The sequence below is a fragment of the Brugia malayi genome, assembly GCF_000002995.4.
Source record: "Brugia malayi strain FR3 genome assembly, contig: Bm_v4_ChrX_scaffold_001, whole genome shotgun sequence".
NCBI classification, from domain to species: domain Eukaryota; kingdom Metazoa; phylum Nematoda; class Chromadorea; order Rhabditida; family Onchocercidae; genus Brugia; species Brugia malayi.
Window position 1 is genome coordinate 44,283 of NW_025062479.1, and position 19,326 is coordinate 63,608.

Consider the following 19,326-nt stretch of genomic DNA (forward strand, 5'->3'; position numbering starts at 1 on the left):
ATTAATATTTCATGGTAAGAATAAATTAATCATTTGTACCACTTTTTAACAATGCTAGTAAATTCAGACTCATCCAGGAATTGGTGAATTTTGGGAAAAAAAAATTCAAGATTCAAAAGTTATTGATATATATTCACTTTAAAGTATTATAAATATTAATGCATGAAATCTTAAATGAATAACAATTATTACAGCATAATATGAATAATATTTATTGCGTATAATAATTAGCACTGCAGCATATAATATGATTACTAATAAACAATTTATTGCTGAATTTTTTTAAGTATTCCAGAAATATACATAAAATGGAGGCGAACCGAGCCGAAGCGCAGCGTTGTGTGGACATAGCACGTGATGCATTACGAGGAAAAGATAGTGCAAAAGCTGTTAAATTTTTACATAAAGCTGCTAAGCTTGATCCTACGATGGATGTGAAATGTTAGTTAAAAAACAAAAAATTTCTAAGAAAATATTATTATTGGTTTTCTTTACATCGCAATGTATAAATCTGAAAAAATCTTGGAAAATGGAGTGACGTATTTTGAGGCATACTGTGTAATCATCTGGACTATATTCTATAGTAACTGTCTTTGAGGCATTTACTTATGATGACGTGGACTTCTGCTGTTAAACTACACCCCTAATTCCTGGTTGTCTTTTTCATATATTCCGTATTTGGATTCTTTCAGGAGGGATATATGAAGTCAGTTCAACCACAAGAAAGAAGATTTTAGTTCCCAGTTGAACTGGGGTATATCTATCATATTTACAGTCTTCATTTTGTCAAAGTTTCAATTATTTCTGCATACGCTTGACTGTGATTCTCTTAAGAATCTGTATAGATGGCCTAGTTCATGGCACAGTGCCGAAGGTGAAATATAGCAAATTGTTTGAAAGAGAATAAAATGATCATCTGGTAAATAGTTTTGTACTCTGAAATTGTTTATGCTACATTTACAGATTTACTTAAAAAAGCTGAGACACTAAATGGTAATAATGATGAAGGTGATTATCATGCAACCGGAACGGATACTGGATATGGACATTATGATCAGTATGAAGCAGACTCGGATGTTCGAAGTCGGCGAACGCAGTTTCATACTGACCGTAATCAGTCAGCCATGAACGGTGAAAGAGGTTGCCCAGACGGAGGTATAATCTCTCCATTTTTTCGGAAATGCATTTGAAATAAATGATTTTGAGGAAGCAGTGGTAACTGATGTAAGGCGTCAAAAATTTGTGTGACAATTATTAAGTTATAGTTGAATTATGATTGATGTTAAAATTTCATATAATTAGAATCAATTAAATGTTTTTTCTCCTACTTTAGCTGATGAAGGTTCATCATCGAGTGCAACTGAGGCAAAGCAGAGGGGTTCACGTTCACGTTCGTCAGCTCGACCAAAGCTTGGTGTTCATTATACGAAAGAAGAGTTAGAAATTGTTGAAAGGTATATGGATTTCGTTGTCTTTGTTGATAAACGATCAAATTGAAGCAACAAGATAAGTAGAAAGTTCCGGATTGGTAAATTAAAGATACATGATATTTCATATTTCAGTGCATAAGTATTGTGTTTGTAAAATGTCTTTTGAATTTTGTTTTAGAATACGGCATTGTAAAGATTATTACGAAATACTTAATCTCAAGAAAAATGCAAAGGAATCGGACCTAAAAAGGGAATACCGTAAGCTAGCATTACAACTTCATCCCGATAAATGTCGTGCACCAGGTGCTACGGAAGCTTTTAAGGGTAATCTTTATTTGTAACTACTTCAGACTTCATCGATTCGTAACTGTGATTACGTGAATCGAAAATGTTCGTCTTACTTTATATTGTACTTTTATTTATAAAAAAAGTTATTTTATTATTACATCTTGACTGGCCCATTTGATAGTTTTAAATGTTTGCTTGTTATAACTCCGAAAGTTTATTGTAGCTCTTGGCAATGCTTATGCTGTTCTTTCTAATAAAGATAAGCGTGCTCAATATGATCTCTACGGTGCTGAAGGACCACGAAGACGGTCCAATCAATATGAGGACGAATTTAGCGAATATGATTATGGTAGAGGTTTTGAAGGTTTGTCAATAATTTTTTTCATATCAAGTAAAGTATTAAGAACGATTGCTTTTAGATTATTATTTATCAATTTTATTCACTTTCATTGCCGATATTTAAGGAATTAAAATTTCGAGTGTATTTGCTGTGTTGTAAAATTCATCGTTGTACAGTTTTTGGGAAATTCATTGCTGTATGTAATGATAATTTGATTTATAGCGGAATTTACTCCGGAAGAGATTTTCAACATGTTTTTTGGTGGTGGTTATCCAGCTGGCCATATAAATAGACGGCAACGGGGAGCACAGTATCATTTCCATCAGCAACATTCAGGACAACAGGACCAGGTTTTCATCTTTTATTGATTTGTTTGATAGACGTATGACTCATAGTTTTTTTATTGCATCTCACATTGTACTGTTAAGTCAGTTTAAAATGAGCTATTTTTCAGTCACCATATGCACCCATTTTGCAACTTCTACCACTTTTTGCCGTACTCTTCCTTGGTTTGATTGCTCAACTTATGGTAGGCGACCCAGCGTTTTCATTGCATCGTACTGGGTAATTTTTTTATTTGAAAAAATTTTGATTTGTGAAGATTTTCGAAGTTTGGTTTTGAATAAATCAAAATAAACGATGTGAAAATATGTTGATATTTGTATGAGAAATTAAGAACAGTTTAGTTAAACTGTGTTGTCTTTTTCTTTTTTTTTTTTTTTTTTTTTTTTTTGTAAGAATTTCGGCATTCTAGCAAATATACTGAAGAACGTTTTACGAAGGATCTCCAAGTGCCATATTATGTTAAAACTGATTTTTTAACCAATTATCGGAGTAAGATAGCTCAAATTGAGCATCAAGTTGAAGACGAGTATGTTTCTCATCTCCGCATGAAGTGCTACAGAGAAAGAAATGAAAGTGAGTTTAGTGTTATTTCCAGATATTGCAGATAGGGTTTTTCAAAGAAATCGCATGCAGATCGTTACTATTATTTGTGATACCTGTTGCACTAATATTCCTCTGTTTTTAAGTTTTGAGTTATCCGTTACTTAAGGAGAGACTGCCTTATGGAGAGCACGTACGTTTGGTGATGCCGATTTATGGAATCGAGCCCAACGTATGGGGACGCCAAGTTGTGACAGGCTGCAGGAAATATATAGCTAATAGTAGTTTTTCAAGCAGTTTTGTTGTTACACGTTGTTACAAATGCGTTGTTCAGCATAAGTCTGCTCGCACTTATTAATAAATTAATAAAGAAGAAGAAGAGCAAGAATTCTGAAGTGTCCTGATTTAATGCATTATAGGGGAGGAAAGACTCAAATAAGAATACAGGTTCCAGTTGACCTAAAACTGAATTCAGAGAGAGAATCATGTGGTATTTGTTTTCGAGTAGTTTCTTGATTCTTCTTCCTGAGAATTAGGTGTTTGTCTTGTGGTCTTTAAATTTCTCATTATTTTTGGTAAATATTCCTTTTAATCATTAAGAAGCAGGTCATTTTATTCGTTTTATTTATTGGTGATGTTGATTTATTTTAAAATTTTTCACATTTCTAAATCGGATGCATTTCCTGTTTGAATCTTTTTATTTCAACAAAAGAAGCCGAGAGCAACAATGACTGCAATATATAGGAGCTTTTGTAGTTCTTCGTTCTTAATCCGAGTGTGAAGCTAAATTCTTCGAAAAATTATTGTTCACCTCATTTATTTTTTTATTTTCTTCCTTAGTCTGAATGGTTTCTTCATCTTTTTTTATCTTTATTCTACTGCGATTTTTTATAGCGCAAGCTTTTCTTTTAAGTTTCAAGAATTCGTTTACTTCATCCTTCAGTTTTCCTTGTCATATTTTTAAACTGAACTCAAGTATATGCTCTGACCAAATGAAGCACCTCTTTAATGTTATTTTGTTGATCAAAAAAGTAAGGGGAATAATTTAAAAGTTGTGATCTAAAAGGGAACCTGGTCCAGAACTTATTTTTGATCCAGGAAGAGACATAACTATAGAATAACGACGAAGATTAACTGTGCTTTAGCTAGAAATTTGGTCGTGCTTTAACGAGAGTATTTGACTTTCTTTCTTTTCATTTCCGGTCTAGCTCGCTATGAAATTTTAAATTATAAACTCGAGTGCTCGACATGGCGCGTACTTATTTAAAATGTTTCTTTATCAATTCATTTGAACTGATAGAAAAACTGAACTGTTGAACTTATTGAATATATCTGTGATACATTACTTGTTTCAGTTTATTACTAGGAATTACTCTTGACTGCTTCGAGTAAAAGTTGTTTATTATCGTTTCGAGTGTCACATGTTCCAAAATTAATTGATGGTTCTGTTCAGTAACCGTAGTAGTAACGATATGTGAGAAGCCGAGGAGCATGAAAGGGAAGAGAATAGTAGTTAGTGTCCATTCTATGAACATTCTGTTGCTAGCTGTACTAAATATTAGTTTGAAATCCCTTGGAATTTCTACTTCTCGACCTTGCAAGAATATTTCGTTTATAGCCTCAGGTAAGTACAAGATAGTTTCACATGATTTCGGTACGTTAGTTGCATATATCTATTTCATGTTCAACGTACAGTAATATTAGTACTAGTGCTTCATTATCTTTTTTTTTTTTTTTTTTTTCTTTTCCATAGGATTAGGAAGTTATAGTTGGAGTTTCATAGAAGGAAATTAGACGACGTGTATAAATGTCATCAAATATGATATTTGAATTAGTGAATGGAATGCCGAAGGAAGATTCATGAAAAGAGCAGTATTTCAAGCTGCTCAATGTAAATAAAAGCACTGATAGTTTAATATATTTCAAAATTTTCACAGAGTACTGTTTGAGAATTAGATTATTTTCTAATAAATTAATGTTATCACATACTTCATAAATACAATGGATTTGGCCAACACTGAGCGAAACATCATAAAATTTCAAATTTCTCATAAACAGTTATGAAATCTGAAGTTAGCTAGTAAACTATCTAGGTTCCTTAAATATTTCACATATATTTCATGAAATTTGAAACTGGCTAGCAATTTCACTAACAACTCATCGGTGGAACATATGAAACTTTTAAGCAAATTATCAGCCGAAATATGATCATTAAACAGCTGTTGAGATTGCTGCTAAATTGTTAAGAAAAAAGATAGAGAAATGAAAAAGGAATTCGCTAGAAATTGATGAAAATAATCTAGTGGTGAGCATAGATACATAAAGGTGCAAATTCGAATCTTACAGGTTCCATTCTGTTTGTTGTTCAATTAAATTTTAGATCAGCATATCAATTTCCAAATACTAGTCCATTGTAATTTAATTCGTGAATTAGTTCTAAATCATAAGTTTGTGGTTAATCTTCAACTTTTGTCCACTAACCAACCTCTTCATTTGCCATTCATTTTATGAAATCTCTTTCCCTCATTTATTGCTCACTTTTTTTCTTGATTAAAAATCAATTATATAAATGTGACTAACAGCAATATGTTATATAAAAAATATGATTCCTGATTTAGAGATTTTCCTGAAACCTCCAACAGTACTTCAGCTTACTTTTTGTGCATTTTTTGAATTTAAATATTCCATCCTTTAAAATCTTTTAGCACTTTTTGATTGAAGACAAAATTACCCCTTCGATGTGAAATATAAGAAGCACTGGCATTCCTGACGGTTTGCTATTTCTTTAATCCTAAATCAACTCATTACATCGATCTATACTACCACTCCCATTCCATATCAAAACTAAAAATCAGAACTGTTTAGATTAATTTCCCAAATATTGCGATTTTTACCATTCATTTCTACCATTAATTTCCCAAATATTGCGATTTTTTGAGATTTAGTTTTGAGTTCAATGGTATGACGTTTTTAATTTGAAAACCAGGAGTGACATGATGCTTCAATCATCAAAAAAAAAAAAAAAATTTCGAGCTAAGAAGCAAAGAATAAGCAAAACCATTCTCTAATTCACAGCACAGCATAGACCAGTACTCAAGAAGTTTCGTTCAAGAAATAAATAATCAATTGCATCTAACGAGATACTTTTATCAATTAACGATAAGTATGACATGCTCAATAAACACACAATGAGTAACATATACCCAAACAATTAACCAGTCAAAAGAAAAAATATCTCGATATTTTGAAAAGTAGATGAACATGACTGGAAGTGTTGAAGAGATGCACCAAATCAAATACTGAATAATTTCCCTCGAAGTTCAATTGACACGAAAAATAATCCTTCAAGAAACGATAATAACATGAACAAAATTGAACAATTTCAATATGGAAAAACAGCAGTAGCAAATAAAAGATCTTGGGTATGAATACAGCACATCTGGAGTAAAACTTGTCTGAAATAATAAAGTAAATAATCATTTTAGATGTTAGAATATGTCTTAAATATTTGTCTGAAAGTAAATTGAAACTTGCAGAAATAATTTTTCAAGTGATGAAAACTGAAGTTGATTAACATCAATAAATCAAATATGTTAGAAATAAAATTGACATTTATGGATATTTGATAAAACATTATTATAATTTACACACATATAATTAGAGGATGTGAATTCTGATGAATGACTTAGCATTTACAGATAATTTTCAGACACAAGCTGGTGTTATCTCACCAGTTAATATTATTACAAAGGCAATTTAAGAATAAGAATTACTTGTCTTAACATTCGCATAGTCTGCAAGAATGTTTTAATTGGTATTTCCATTATTTTAAAACCATCCTCCAAGATCTGCATTTTTTGGTTTTTTTTTTCTTGGTTCATTTAAAGTCAAAATAAAATCCAGCTGTACATTTGACAATTAAGCTTCTTATAAGCAACACTTTCAAAATAATCGCGAAATATCGAACTGAAAATACACGCGCCCTTTATGCAATCAAATTCATAGAATGTTCATTAACTCAAACAAAAAAAAAATACTAGTTTACCAATACCGTTTTTGATTCTTGTTACTTTTTACTTAGAAATATGCAAAACCACACAATAAATAGACAAACGGTATGATTCCACAAACGGAAAAAAAAATTAAAATTCAATACTATTATTCCTGAAGATCGTACTCACTTGAAATCTTACGTTACATTCAAAAAGAAAATCACAAACTTTGAAATTTTTCCAGGCATTGCACAAATTAATGAGTGGTTTGTCTTCAGTCATATGACTCGTCGTTGAAACCTTTGGGTTTTTCAAGCAACCACTAATTCCTTTTAAATAATTCTTCATTAAGTCCTCTCTGAAAAATATTTTATTTGACAAAGAATGCCAACAAGTTTAGAAAACGATTTGAACTCGAGCAAATAATACAAACCACCGATAACTTCTTCCAAACTAGTTTTCTACAATCTCATTAGTCAAATAAAGGCAAACCCTGGATTATGAGGCAGTGGTGAAATATCTTTATTTACTGGCAAACTGAAACAACTGTCACATTCCACAGCTTTCTGTACGCTACTACCAACCGGATAGTTGGTCACTTCTTTCGCATTTCTAATTCCTTGATAAAGAATACCACTCAATGATGTTTTCTGTGGTGATTCTTGTACGGATGAAAATACCTGAAATTAAATGCAAGTATTTGATGCAGTGAGTATTAAACCACAATTTGTAATAGTATTCCTACAAGTAAAAAGTTAAATTTATATAGCTTATCAACTGAAAAATTAACAGAGTGCAAGTGCACATATCTGATCGTGCTCAAAATTTTCATCCAACATACAATTTAGAATCCCTCAAATCTAAAAGTTTCAAAATACTGAAAAAAAAAATTTGTAGCAAAAAAAAAAAAAAAAACCTGTTAATGTTTTTATTTACATACCTTCTTTTCCCCTTCATCTCTGAATGCATCATATACTGGACGACCAAGTACTGGCACAGCTGCTTTTGGAACTGTCGGCACTGGTCTTGTTACTTCTTTCATTTTCACTCTTTCTGGAGATTTCACATAATTTATTAATAAAATTATTAACAAAACTGAATATAGCCACTAACACCACTATAACAAATTACTTTTCTCGTTTACATTTTAATACTGTCTCAAACAATAACACTCTGGTAAAACCGTATGAATCTTCGGCTAAGTTTGAAAGCTAGAAACACATGGTATAAACAACATTCCTAATGAGATCTACCTTCGATGCTCGTACAGGAAGCGCCGGATAACATTTGTACAAAGGCGGTACCAGTGTATGAAATATGTTGCGCTGATGATGTCAGCGGCTTGAAAAATGCCGAATTTGGTGATGCATGCTGGGAAGAATAATGAGAAACCGCTGAACGATTCATATTTGCTGTAGTCTTCGTGTTGAATAAAGGACTTAGTGCTGGTGCTAGCATCTCATTCTTCTCTATATAATAAAATTGTTCACAAGCAAAAAAAAAAAATTTCTTTGTCAATATGGTACTATTGCGACAGTTATTATGCTCAATGGTGTGGTGTCATTATTACCACAGTTGATAATGGTATTGTTATACCATAGTACTTTTGATAATGAGACAACTGCATGCAAATATCAAACTGACATAAGTGACAGATATGAAACTCTACGTACAAAGGCCTTGTGATAATTTCAAACATCATGTCATTAATTCAATATATCGGTGTGATAAGTTAATAAAATGACTTCTCCATTTACTGAAAGATGTGCTAATTATAACTCTAATTGAAATAAATAAAATGCAAGTAGCAATAATGATGGCACAATAAAAGTAATAGTAATGAAAGCTTTTTGGATCATATCAAAATTATAAATTTATTGTAAAAAAAAAAAAAAAAAAAGGAACGTACGCTGAGGCTGCACAGGACTAAACGCGCTTGATGAACGTGTGCTAATATTAATCGCATCCACTGGCTGCAAAAAAATGAAATATCACTCCTTCAGTAGAGCATTGCTTTCAGTATTGGAGGATTAAACATTGTTATTTCTTTTTCTTTTTTTTTTTTTTTTTTTTTTTTGTTGTTTCTTTTTTTTAATTTTCATATCTTAAATTTTTTCCTTCAAAACCTTCCATTCCTAATTTGGTAATCGAGCATTCCACACAGATATACATACATACGTACAAACATAAATATCATTCATATAGCAGAAATAACAGTAGGTATATATTATGCAGCATTTTTAACCTGCATAACGTATACAATTATGAATGCTACAATTTAAAAGCATTTCAGAGGGAAAAGAGTATCTTTTTGATAAAATAAATTATATAATTTGGTTAAGACATAAGAACTAAACCATCTTGACCTTATGTTTCAGCTTATTGTGAGTGTTATATTTCGAAATATATGCTTGCAGCTCTTTGACGAACGGAATCACGGTGTAAAAACTGCTTGGAGACATACCAATTCGCTCACACGTGACAACGTCGTTTCGATCCTTCGGTAAATCCCAAATACAGAACCACTGAATCTTGCTGAAAATTGGAATTTTTCTTTTTCTTAGTTAGGAAAAAAGCAATATTCTCACTCACTTCATACAATTACTTAACAAATCTTGGAGCATAAAAAAAAGTACGCACCCTATTTCGTTTCGAGTATTAGGAGCAAACGGGAAATCAATGGGAACATCGCGTATTATATACAGTCGAATTAAAGTATCGTTCACAAAACATTGAATCAAACGTGTTTTGCAAATTTTGTCAGAAATATCAAAACCAACTTCTTCCATTACCTCTCGACTAGCGCAAGCCATCGGTTCCTCTTGTTCATTTATCTTAAATGCAGTCATTTACTACTGCAACTCCTTCAACTTCTGGATTAAAAATTTTAGGTAAATTATGGTATTCTTTTGTAAGTTTGTTATCTCCTTCCTTTATCTAGTTTACTATCCATTTTTTTACATAAATGATGAAATTTTTCCAGTTCAAAATCGGCAATCACACAAATGATGCTTTTCATATGCCTTGCTATCTTAATCGCATAGCGTCGCTTATACAGAACAAGAAAATTTACGATCAATTACTTCCTGTTAAAACTCACTTTTTTTTTTATTTTTTTAATAGTTAAGGGGCTAATACTTAATATATGCGTGTATTTTTAGAAAATATGGCAATTAGCACACATTTTTTTTCAGTAATACGAAGTTTGCTTATCAGTTCATCCTATAAAACTAGCTCGGTGTAAGTTATATCAATTCGTCATTTATAAAGAAAGAAAGCTCTACCATGCCACAAAAGTGCAGTCTTATTTTAGGTGAAAAAATAACTGGGCTCTCATGTTTATACGTAGTTCCGCATTTCCTGCATTAGAAAATGTTGCGTTGTGGCATGAACGAGATATATCACAATCATCTGCAGTATGTATTGCTCCAGATGCTTGTATAGTAATGAACAATATACATACAAATGCTAAGCAAAAGTTTGAATAGTCATTCTTATCATCCCTTGTGTAAACAATGGAGTTTTAATATCCATTATTCACCCAATTAAAAAATTTTATTGTAGTGAGTCACAAAAAGCGGCTTGATTTCTTTATATATTCCACTTTTTTCTGCCACCTATTCCGCTTAAACTACATGCTTATTCACACTTTCGGTTTTGCATGCGTCTTGCAAACTAAGTCAAATCTTTCCTGAATATTGCATCAAAGAAATTAATTATGCTGGCTATTATTAAAATTTCTCTATAAAAAACATTCTTATCATCCCTTGTGCAGACATTTTTAAAGCCACTTATCCTTCCGATACAATTTTAACTTTTGCTCACCCCCACTATCAGTGTGTTTCCTCAGGTAGTATTTTGCTATGAACTAACATTACCACTAAAATATTTTGCATGCAGAAAGATACACTGTCATACATTAGGAATAGAAATGATTTTTAAGTATTCGCACATGACCAACAAATAACATTTTACTAGTCGTTTTAAAAACTTTCAAAAATCAACAAACTTTTCCCTTCGGAAATCCCCAACTGTTCTTTGCAAAATATCCCTGTACTAATAGCACGTAATTCAGTGAGCTATCCAAGAGTGCAGCACCATATGTTGGCACACCAGACTTATAAATACGCCATTCTTCCATCACCTGCATCAGATTATCAGTAAAGTTTCAGGAGCATTATTGATCACTAAAAAGACTAATGATGAGCAGAACTTAAACTTAAAAAATGACTCTTATAAATTACCTTGTCTACGTTGTCTGTGTATTGGATAAGGAAATCACAATGGTTGAATATTTGCCTAAACAAAACTGCAGTTAGTGATGCAAAGACAAAGAAACTATCTTTACGATTGAGCTTTCCCTCCTTTCACCAGAAGATGAGGTCGCTGAAGAGCTTTAAGAACAAATAAGTATAAGCTAAAAGCTAATTTTTTGAAATTATAATTTTTTTTTTTTTTTTTTTGAAAATTAAGTTCATATATAAAATCGTATCATTAATAACCTTAAAGGAAGACTTTATGATCACTCACCCGACCAAATCTCTCATGCTCACTTCAGGACATTTAACATTTGAATTATTCCCTTTGCAATAAAAATCTATATAAAACCAATGTGCCAATTCGATTTGAAAGCAGAGTCGTACAGGAGCATTTTTCTGAAAAACAATGAATTGTTTGGGTCAGAAAACCGTCCAATTGTTAGAAATAAATAATGAAATCTGAACACTCAGTGCACTGAAGAGATTGAATGCCAGTTAAAGGTAACATATGAATTACCTGATCGTCTGGTATATTGATAAGGAATCGGAAGCAAAGATCATCTAAAATATCTTCAGGTATGGGTGGACCAAATGACAAAGAAGTTTTCGCCCTTGAATCTGAAGATTCATTGAGTGATCCTGAAAACCACAATAAGTACGTGGATCATGCGAAGATTGCAATTCTGCATATAATCTATAATTTAAATTAATACACCGAGCAGAAAATTCAAAACTGAATTATGGTTAGCATACTTATTTTAAAAGTCTGAATTCCAATATCTTGAAATAAAAATAAGGTCCTAATATCACTGAAAATGAGAATGCAGTAAAAACATTATTACCCTTGGACATTCTTGCTCCAACACTATTCCTCTTTGAACCACTTTTTTGTCGACCACGTCGTGAATTTTCGCTTTTGTCACCATTTCCTGATAAGTTCTTAAATATTCATTCGATCGACGATACAAATCGAAGTTCTATTAATGTAGAAGAAAGAAACCAAGACGAAACACGCAAAAAAAAAAAAAAAAAAAAAACAAAATAATAAAAAAAAACCTAGTCTCTTAATAGAATGTCTTCAAAGAATCCTATTTTAACATTTTATAGCAGTATAAGATGAAAGGTTCAATCCCAACACCTTCAAAGTAGGAACTGAATTCCCTGTTATGTACGTGGCAATCCACATGAAAAAATTATATGCAATGAAATTTTCGTATTTTAGCTTCTGAATAAATGAAGACAAAATGTGGCATATCTTACATGGAAATTGTAAACTTCTCACTACTCCGAGAAATAAAAACAAGTTCGATCTTCCAAGGTAACAAAAATACAACAAATAACTTACCACTACCACTAATATCACCGGAATCAGTACTCCGCACATTTCGGTTATAAACTGTCATTCGTATGGGGTGCTGTTTACGAATCATATTGTTCACAAACCACTCACCAATTCAATCCTCTTTAGCATCTAAAATTTACAAATGCTTGAAATAGTATTTCGAGATCTTTCATCAATTCGATATCATCACTGCTTGTAACGGATAAACTGTCGTCGTATCACCTGAATCAAAAATTGGAATTTTTATTGTAAAATTATTCTAAGAAATCTGTATATACCTTATTTTTAGATGTCCTATGAAATTCGCATATGATAACTTTAAGATGATAACTATCTTGAATTATTCATTTTAGCAAGATAACACTATTATTCTAAGTTATCCCCTAACAAGTGCATGTGTCGAAAATGAATCGTTGTGGACCTGTCTCATGCATTTCATATACACCTAGCACTCAATCTTCTGTCAGCATTTGTTCTATTCACTAATCAGTACTAGGTAGCTAAGACTTAAATTGAAAATGCAATAAATCTATATGAAATGATACTTTAACACTAATATGGAACAATCAGTACTATGTCAAAAGTTAAACAATAATATCAAAATCACAATGATTCCCAAGAAGTAATGTAAATGAAGAAATAAGGAAGTGTATAGTTGTAAATAATTTTTAAGAAAAGGAAGCTCTACAATAAGCACAAAATTATTCATTCAACAATCAAAAAACTGAAGTGTAGTATGTAAAAACGATAAAATATTACACTATCAACAAACATTACATGTGAAAGACTCCAATAATAATTACACATGATTTTTGGCATTAAATGAATAATAAATGAAAATATAACAATGACCGATCAATTATTATAACTGACAACCGTAGATATCAAGCCAACAACTAATTTCGATACTATAATTCTATTTGCTATCATACGGAAATTTTTTTCTCACTGCAATAAGTGAAATATGTGGGACAAATGGATTGCAATATTTCACGTCAAAATGATTGCTACAGAAACAGAATGCTATGTTTGATGACGAGTAAATAGCGGAAACCATGTTGGACCGATGTTTCACTGTTTTATTGTTTAGATTTTAACATTTGTTTATCGTGATTAGAAATTGTTAAAGGAGATGATCACCACTTATCATCGTTCGATAAGTAATTTAAATATGCTTTGTAATACTTTCGGATGTTTGTTATTGATAAACTGACATCATTAATTCTTTGTAGGATGTTTAATATAATGTAACACTGCAAACGTGTGTGACATTTATTTAGTTCTTTTTTTTAAAAAAAAAAATATTTTAATTTTAAATTTTAGTCTTATCAATTTGTCATATATCTTTTGTTATTTGTTTGTAAATAATTTCCCGAAAAGATATAATCATCCTGTTTAGTCTAGCAATATACAACAGAAAAATCCATCTTAAAATTAGTCTTAATCACGCTTTTTTGATCAATCAAATTTCCATAAAAGTTTGAGAAATTACTAATGAGATGTTGATTAAAGCAACGGAATGTACTATTTCTGGACATATGTTGCTTCTGCGTAATCCTGTTTAGTCTATAATATACAATATGATATAACACTTCAATTCGAAATTTTTTTTCGCAAACGCTTCAGTGATACATTTCAGATTTATATAATACATATGATCTTAAGCATATGATAGTACCAACAGATATTACCAATTAAACATAAAATAAAATAGTCAATTGCCAGAGGAAATGGTAAACTGTAGGATAGCGAGTAGCTTTCGTTAGTAGTTTTCTCCCAGAAACTCCAGATAAATTTAAACAAGACCGAAAAAGGTTGGCAAATCATGCTAAGATCTAAGAATGACGTAGTAACAAAGTTTCTTTTGTTCGGATTAGCGCTTATTTCAAAAGTGAAGCAAAAAAACGAGTTGAATTGGTTGACTAATGTTTGGAAAATAGATATAATTTTGCTGTTTTAATGAAGGTATTGCGTACTGCCTTTGAACAGTGGAAAATTATTCGGAAATCGATAGTTCTGAACCGCTATTTATAACCACAGCGGCAAACATGTACTTGATAACGATCATTTCTAGTTGTGATTATCATTCCGAAAAGATTGTTTTATGAAAAAGTTGAAAGTCAAATTGTTGTGTAATAAAGAAACTGTTTAAAATGTTTCATTTTCTTTTTTCCTTCTTTTTTTGGTCTTTAAAACACAGTGACTTAAGCATTCCAGCTGGTTTGCATATCAGTTTCATGTAATAATTCAGCAAAGTTTTGCCAGTGTGATAGTCCTGGAGACTCACTTCAAAATTGCAAAATCAAAATAATTGCTAACGTTAAGTGATAGTCAAACGCTGTTCGGCCATGTGGGATTTCGTTCATTTTTGCTCCTTGATTTGTGAAGTTTGCATTAATGACAATAATGCAACAGCAAACTAACTATAAACTATGGAGATAGTTTATAGTCGCTTTTTTGTTTCATTATTAGTAGTAATAAGAGGATTTGGCTTGAATCTTCTAATTCTGTTCCATCTTAGTATTAAGTGACATCACTTTCATTTTCAGCTAAAATCAGTTGCAGTTATAATATGCTTTATCGAAAAATTGTTCTTCGAACAGTTTGGAAGAACTTTTCGCTTCTCGGTGTTAATGCTCGATCTTATGCGACTAATGGTTACCGTTCTTATATTATTTAATTTTGTTATTCAAAAATTTCACGTTAGTTAATTTTTAGGATAGCTGATAGCGAACTAAACAGTTTGAGAGTCCCGGGTTTTTTTCGTCAAGTTAGAGATAAGCTTACAAATTGAAAAAAGAAGGACAAGAAGAATTACATTAATCAATTTAGGCAGCATTGTTTCAGATATAGATATGGTAGTTATTGGAGCTGGTCCGGGTGGTTATGTAGCAGCAATCAAAGCAGCTCAACTGGGCATGAATACAGTATGTGTAGAAAAGAATCTGAAATTAGGGGGTACTTGTTTGAATGTCGGATGCATTCCATCGAAGTCTTTATTGAATAACTCATTGTACTATCATATGGCCAAACACGGTGAATTTAATAGCCGAGGTCAGTTCGTCTTTTATTGACTGTTTTTTACAATGGTTTATTGATAAAAAGAATTTTATTAGAAGTTTGGGCCTACTTGCTCTAATCTATGCTTAACCACCTCTTTCAGGATCCTAGTTTTGTTTTGATTCCTTCTATAGGAGTGAGTTTTTGAATAGGTTTTGAAATGTTTGCGTTTTAAAAGGTCATTGTGACTGAAGTTTGTAATTCCTTTGTAATGTTTGGTATTGTTTCATTGTTATCCATAGATTGAGTTTTCTTCTGATTATTCTCAAAAAAAAAATTTTATGTAAAGGTCGTAACCCTTAATTGGTTTGGGATGAAATGCAGGATGCTCCAGCCTCCTCTTCAGACATTTATGTTTCAGTTTAGGTATTGAAGTTGAGCCGAAACTGAATTTGGACAAAATGATGGCTGCAAAAGCAGCTTCAGTGAAAGCTTTGACTGGTGGTATAGAGATGTTATTTAAAGCGAACAAAGTAAGACCAGTCAATGGAGTAGCGACGATTACAGGAAAAAATGAAGTACGTTGCTATTATTGTTAGAGACTGACTTGCAAAATTAATTGTAACAAAAAGTTTTAGGTCACTATAAAGCTTACTGGAGGTGGCGAAGAAAAGATCGTGACACGTAATATACTTATTGCATCAGGTTCCGAAGTTACTCCTTTTCCAGCTTTATCTGTTGATGAGGAACAAGTAAGATCTTCAGTTCTCTTTATTAAACATTTTCTTGTATCTCTTTCTTTAGTCCTAATGAATGATATTTTCGTATCAAAATTTGCTGTTAAATTAAATCATTGCTTAAACTTAGTTTTGCTCTGATGTAGAACCTGAGTACCGGTTAAGCTCTCAGGTTTTGACTGTCTAATTCAAATTGGTTATTTCGGCTTAGTAGTTTAACTTTCCATGTAGAGTTGTTTAACTTTTGGTTAATATGTTAAATTGCTTTTATTAAATGTAACAGTTTTTCCCTTACCTTGTCGATAGATGGGTCTTCATCTTTGTGCGCCGAAAACTATTTTAGATTGTTTCTTCAACAGGCGCACTGTCTTTGAAAAAAGTACCAAGAAAAATGATTGTGATAGGCGCAGGCGTCATCGGTGCTGAATTGGTAAACATTTTAATTAATGAAGAGTGAATTTGATGAACAGGAGAAAAGATTTGAGAAAGGATAAAAAGATTCAGAATTTACCTTGTGAAGATTGTGAAGATGGTTCAGGTAGCACATTAAATTAAAATCTCTTTCTGTATGGTTTATGTCACTGTATCTAGGGAAGTGTGTGGCAACGATTAGGGGCTGATGTAACGGTTATTGAATTTCTTGGACATGCTGGTGGGATGGGTATCGATATGGAAGTAGCAAAATTTTTCCAGAAAACACTTGCAAAACAAGGTAATATGTATACTTTTTTTTTTTTTTTTTTTCTTTTGACGCAAGTCTTATTGCGTTTTTTTTTTTTTTTTTTTTAAGGTAATGAAATTATAAAGTCATTTCAGGAATGAAATTCATGATGAATACAAAGGTAACAGGCGGAAAAAAGGAAGGTGATTTGGTTAAAATAAGTGTAGAAAGTGCAAAAGGTGGAAATCCTCAAACGGTGTAGATTTATGTATTCGATATTTATCAGAAACTTTTGACGTTTTATATTAATTGGCAATTTCATCAGTTGCTAAATTTGACTTGTAGTTTGTAAAGCTAAGTTGTAATATTTCATATTTCATCGTGCTTATGCTTGATTTACAAGTACATCTTTTTATATATGAAAATTAGAGTATTTTGTGAGAATTAGTTAGAAATTATGCGCAGTAAAAGTGTGTTACTGTTATATATATTATTTTTTAAAGTTAAATTGCGTTGCTAGACTGAAAATTTTGGTCTTTGATTTATAAATATTCAAAGAAGTATTTTAATTCAGTTGGAAGCAAATACTGTCCTTGTCGCAGTTGGCCGACGACCGTACACAGAAGGACTGGGAGTTGAAAATGTTGGCATAGAATTGGATTCAAAGGGACGCGTACCAGTCAATGAACGTTTTCAAACCTCTATCCCGTCAATATTTGCAATTGGTGATGTAATTGCTGGGCCGATGTTGGCACATAAGGCAGAAGTAAATTTACCTTTAAATATTTTAAGTCTAGACCTATGCTTATAAAATCGGGAAGTGTGCCATCACAACGGTGTAATAAATTCCACGTTCACTTAGTTAAAACTTTTAATATTTGGAGATTAAAATTCAGGTGTTAAATTGTTCTACCTACTTACTTGTGGGGACAACTGGCAAAGTGTGTGATCACTGAGCTCAGCTTTTATTGTATCTTGGCTAACTATTATGAACTAATGACGGTGAGGATGTGATACTGCTAATGTTAAATTTTTTTTTTCCAAAACAAAACAAATCAAAACATGAAATTGTGTCTAATATTTTAAAACTTTAGGACGAAGGAATTTTGTGCATTGAAGGCATAGCAGGTGGAGCAACACATTTGGACTACAACTGCATTCCCTCAGTTGTTTATACTCATCCTGAAGTTGCTTGGGTCGGCAAATCCGAAGAGCAGTTGAAGAGTGAAGTTAGCATGTTTTCCTTTTGCTGCTTTTTTTTCATCTATTTTTGCAAGTTATTTGCTGAAATCTTGATCATTTATTTTTAGAATGTGCAATACAAAGTTGGCAAATTCCCATTTATGGCAAATTCACGTGCTAAAACGAATAATGATGCAGAAGGATTTGTAAAGATTTTAGGGGACAAAGCGACAGATAAAATATTGGGGGTTCATATCATTGGACCGGTATGCTCGTTTTTTAACTCCAAAGTTTTTATGTTTTATAGTATTCTCCGAGTGTACGACAGAAGGTTATCCATTGGTTCACTTTAATTTATTTCTATATAAATTGCTGTTTATGACCACAATTAAATTTTCTGAAGTACTTCCAAAGACTTTCGGATAGAGCAGATGTTCATCTTTGCCAAAATCTTTTAATTTGATTGTTGTTTGCTCATCTAAATTTCGATTTTGATGAAATCCTTTCAATCATTGCAGAATGCTGGTGAAATGATTGCAGAAGCAACCTTAGCTTTGGAATATGGAGCATCCTGTGAAGATGTGGCTCGAGTTTGTCATCCACATCCTGTTAGTTTCTTATTTTACTCTGAGATCATTTGACAATATGGTTAGTTATGAGAAGAGTCAGAGCACTTTCGTTACTGATATCATCACTCATAAGAGATCCTTCTAGTTATATAGTTTGTTTATTAATTCTTACAAAGTTTCCGGATTTCACATGCATAATTTGGTGTTCAGCTTGGTTATTTAGAATAATTTGTAATTTTTTAGACACTCTCAGAAGCTTTTCGCGAAGCTAATTTACAAGCATTTTGTGGCAAAGCTATCAATAGTATTTGAAAGTGATATCTTGTTTCTCTATTCTTTTTAACTATCGTTACAAATTTTTTATAGAAAAACTTCATAAAACAAGTAATAATAAATTGAGTTCAAGTTTTTTCAAAACTACTCTTTGTTGATTTATTTTTTCCATTTTTCTATTAATTATCTCTTTTTGCACATGAGGAAATTTTCATTAGAGTTATTAAAATAATAAGTAATATTCGCTGTAGTATAATATTATTCTATCTTGTTATAGAATCTTATACGGACTTTTATCTTGTAACTCTGAACTGTTTTTCTTCTCTCCGAGTTTTTCTACTTATTTTTTGAATTGATTATTCCATCTA

At 31.8% G+C, this 19,326-nt stretch overlaps 3 protein-coding genes across 4 annotated transcripts; 2 read left to right on the plus strand and 1 right to left on the minus strand.

Annotated features, from left to right (window-relative positions):
- Window positions 1–308: 308 nt before the first annotated feature.
- On the plus strand, window positions 309–3,222 carry Bma-dnj-1 (the record flags this gene model as incomplete). Of its 2 annotated transcripts, XM_001896675.1 has the most annotated exons (9): window positions 309–441; window positions 964–1,155; window positions 1,334–1,454; window positions 1,609–1,754; window positions 1,942–2,082; window positions 2,281–2,408; window positions 2,513–2,622; window positions 2,813–2,976; window positions 3,113–3,222. In XM_001896675.1, the coding sequence occupies 9 exons, from the start codon at window positions 309–311 to the stop codon at window positions 3,220–3,222; spliced, it is 1,245 nt and encodes a 414-aa protein (XP_001896710.1). The 2 variants fall into 2 exon arrangements, with proteins under 2 accessions (XP_001896710.1, XP_042929013.1); XM_043073079.1 differs by lacking the exon at window positions 309–441 and having other exon boundaries at window positions 1,125–1,155.
- A 3,663-nt stretch (window positions 3,223–6,885) lies between these two features.
- On the minus strand, window positions 6,886–12,624 carry Bma-dcap-2 (Dcp2, box A domain containing protein; the record flags this gene model as incomplete). Its single annotated transcript, XM_043073080.1, has 14 exons — window positions 6,886–6,909; window positions 7,164–7,293; window positions 7,428–7,615; window positions 7,876–7,988; window positions 8,189–8,404; window positions 8,845–8,908; window positions 9,302–9,470; window positions 9,576–9,769; window positions 10,945–11,079; window positions 11,180–11,234; window positions 11,466–11,590; window positions 11,712–11,833; window positions 12,037–12,123; window positions 12,540–12,624. 14 exons carry the CDS (start codon window positions 12,622–12,624, stop codon window positions 6,886–6,888), a joined length of 1,707 nt encoding a protein of 568 aa, XP_042929014.1.
- A 2,484-nt stretch (window positions 12,625–15,108) lies between these two features.
- On the plus strand, window positions 15,109–18,997 carry Bma-dld-1 (dihydrolipoyl dehydrogenase, mitochondrial precursor, putative; the record flags this gene model as incomplete). Its single annotated transcript, XM_001896677.2, has 12 exons — window positions 15,109–15,193; window positions 15,384–15,590; window positions 15,963–16,114; window positions 16,175–16,288; window positions 16,617–16,703; window positions 16,865–16,985; window positions 17,090–17,190; window positions 17,509–17,700; window positions 18,029–18,163; window positions 18,245–18,382; window positions 18,635–18,724; window positions 18,929–18,997. The coding sequence occupies 12 exons, from the start codon at window positions 15,109–15,111 to the stop codon at window positions 18,995–18,997; spliced, it is 1,491 nt and encodes a 496-aa protein (XP_001896712.2).
- Between the last annotated feature and the right edge of the window lie 329 nt (window positions 18,998–19,326).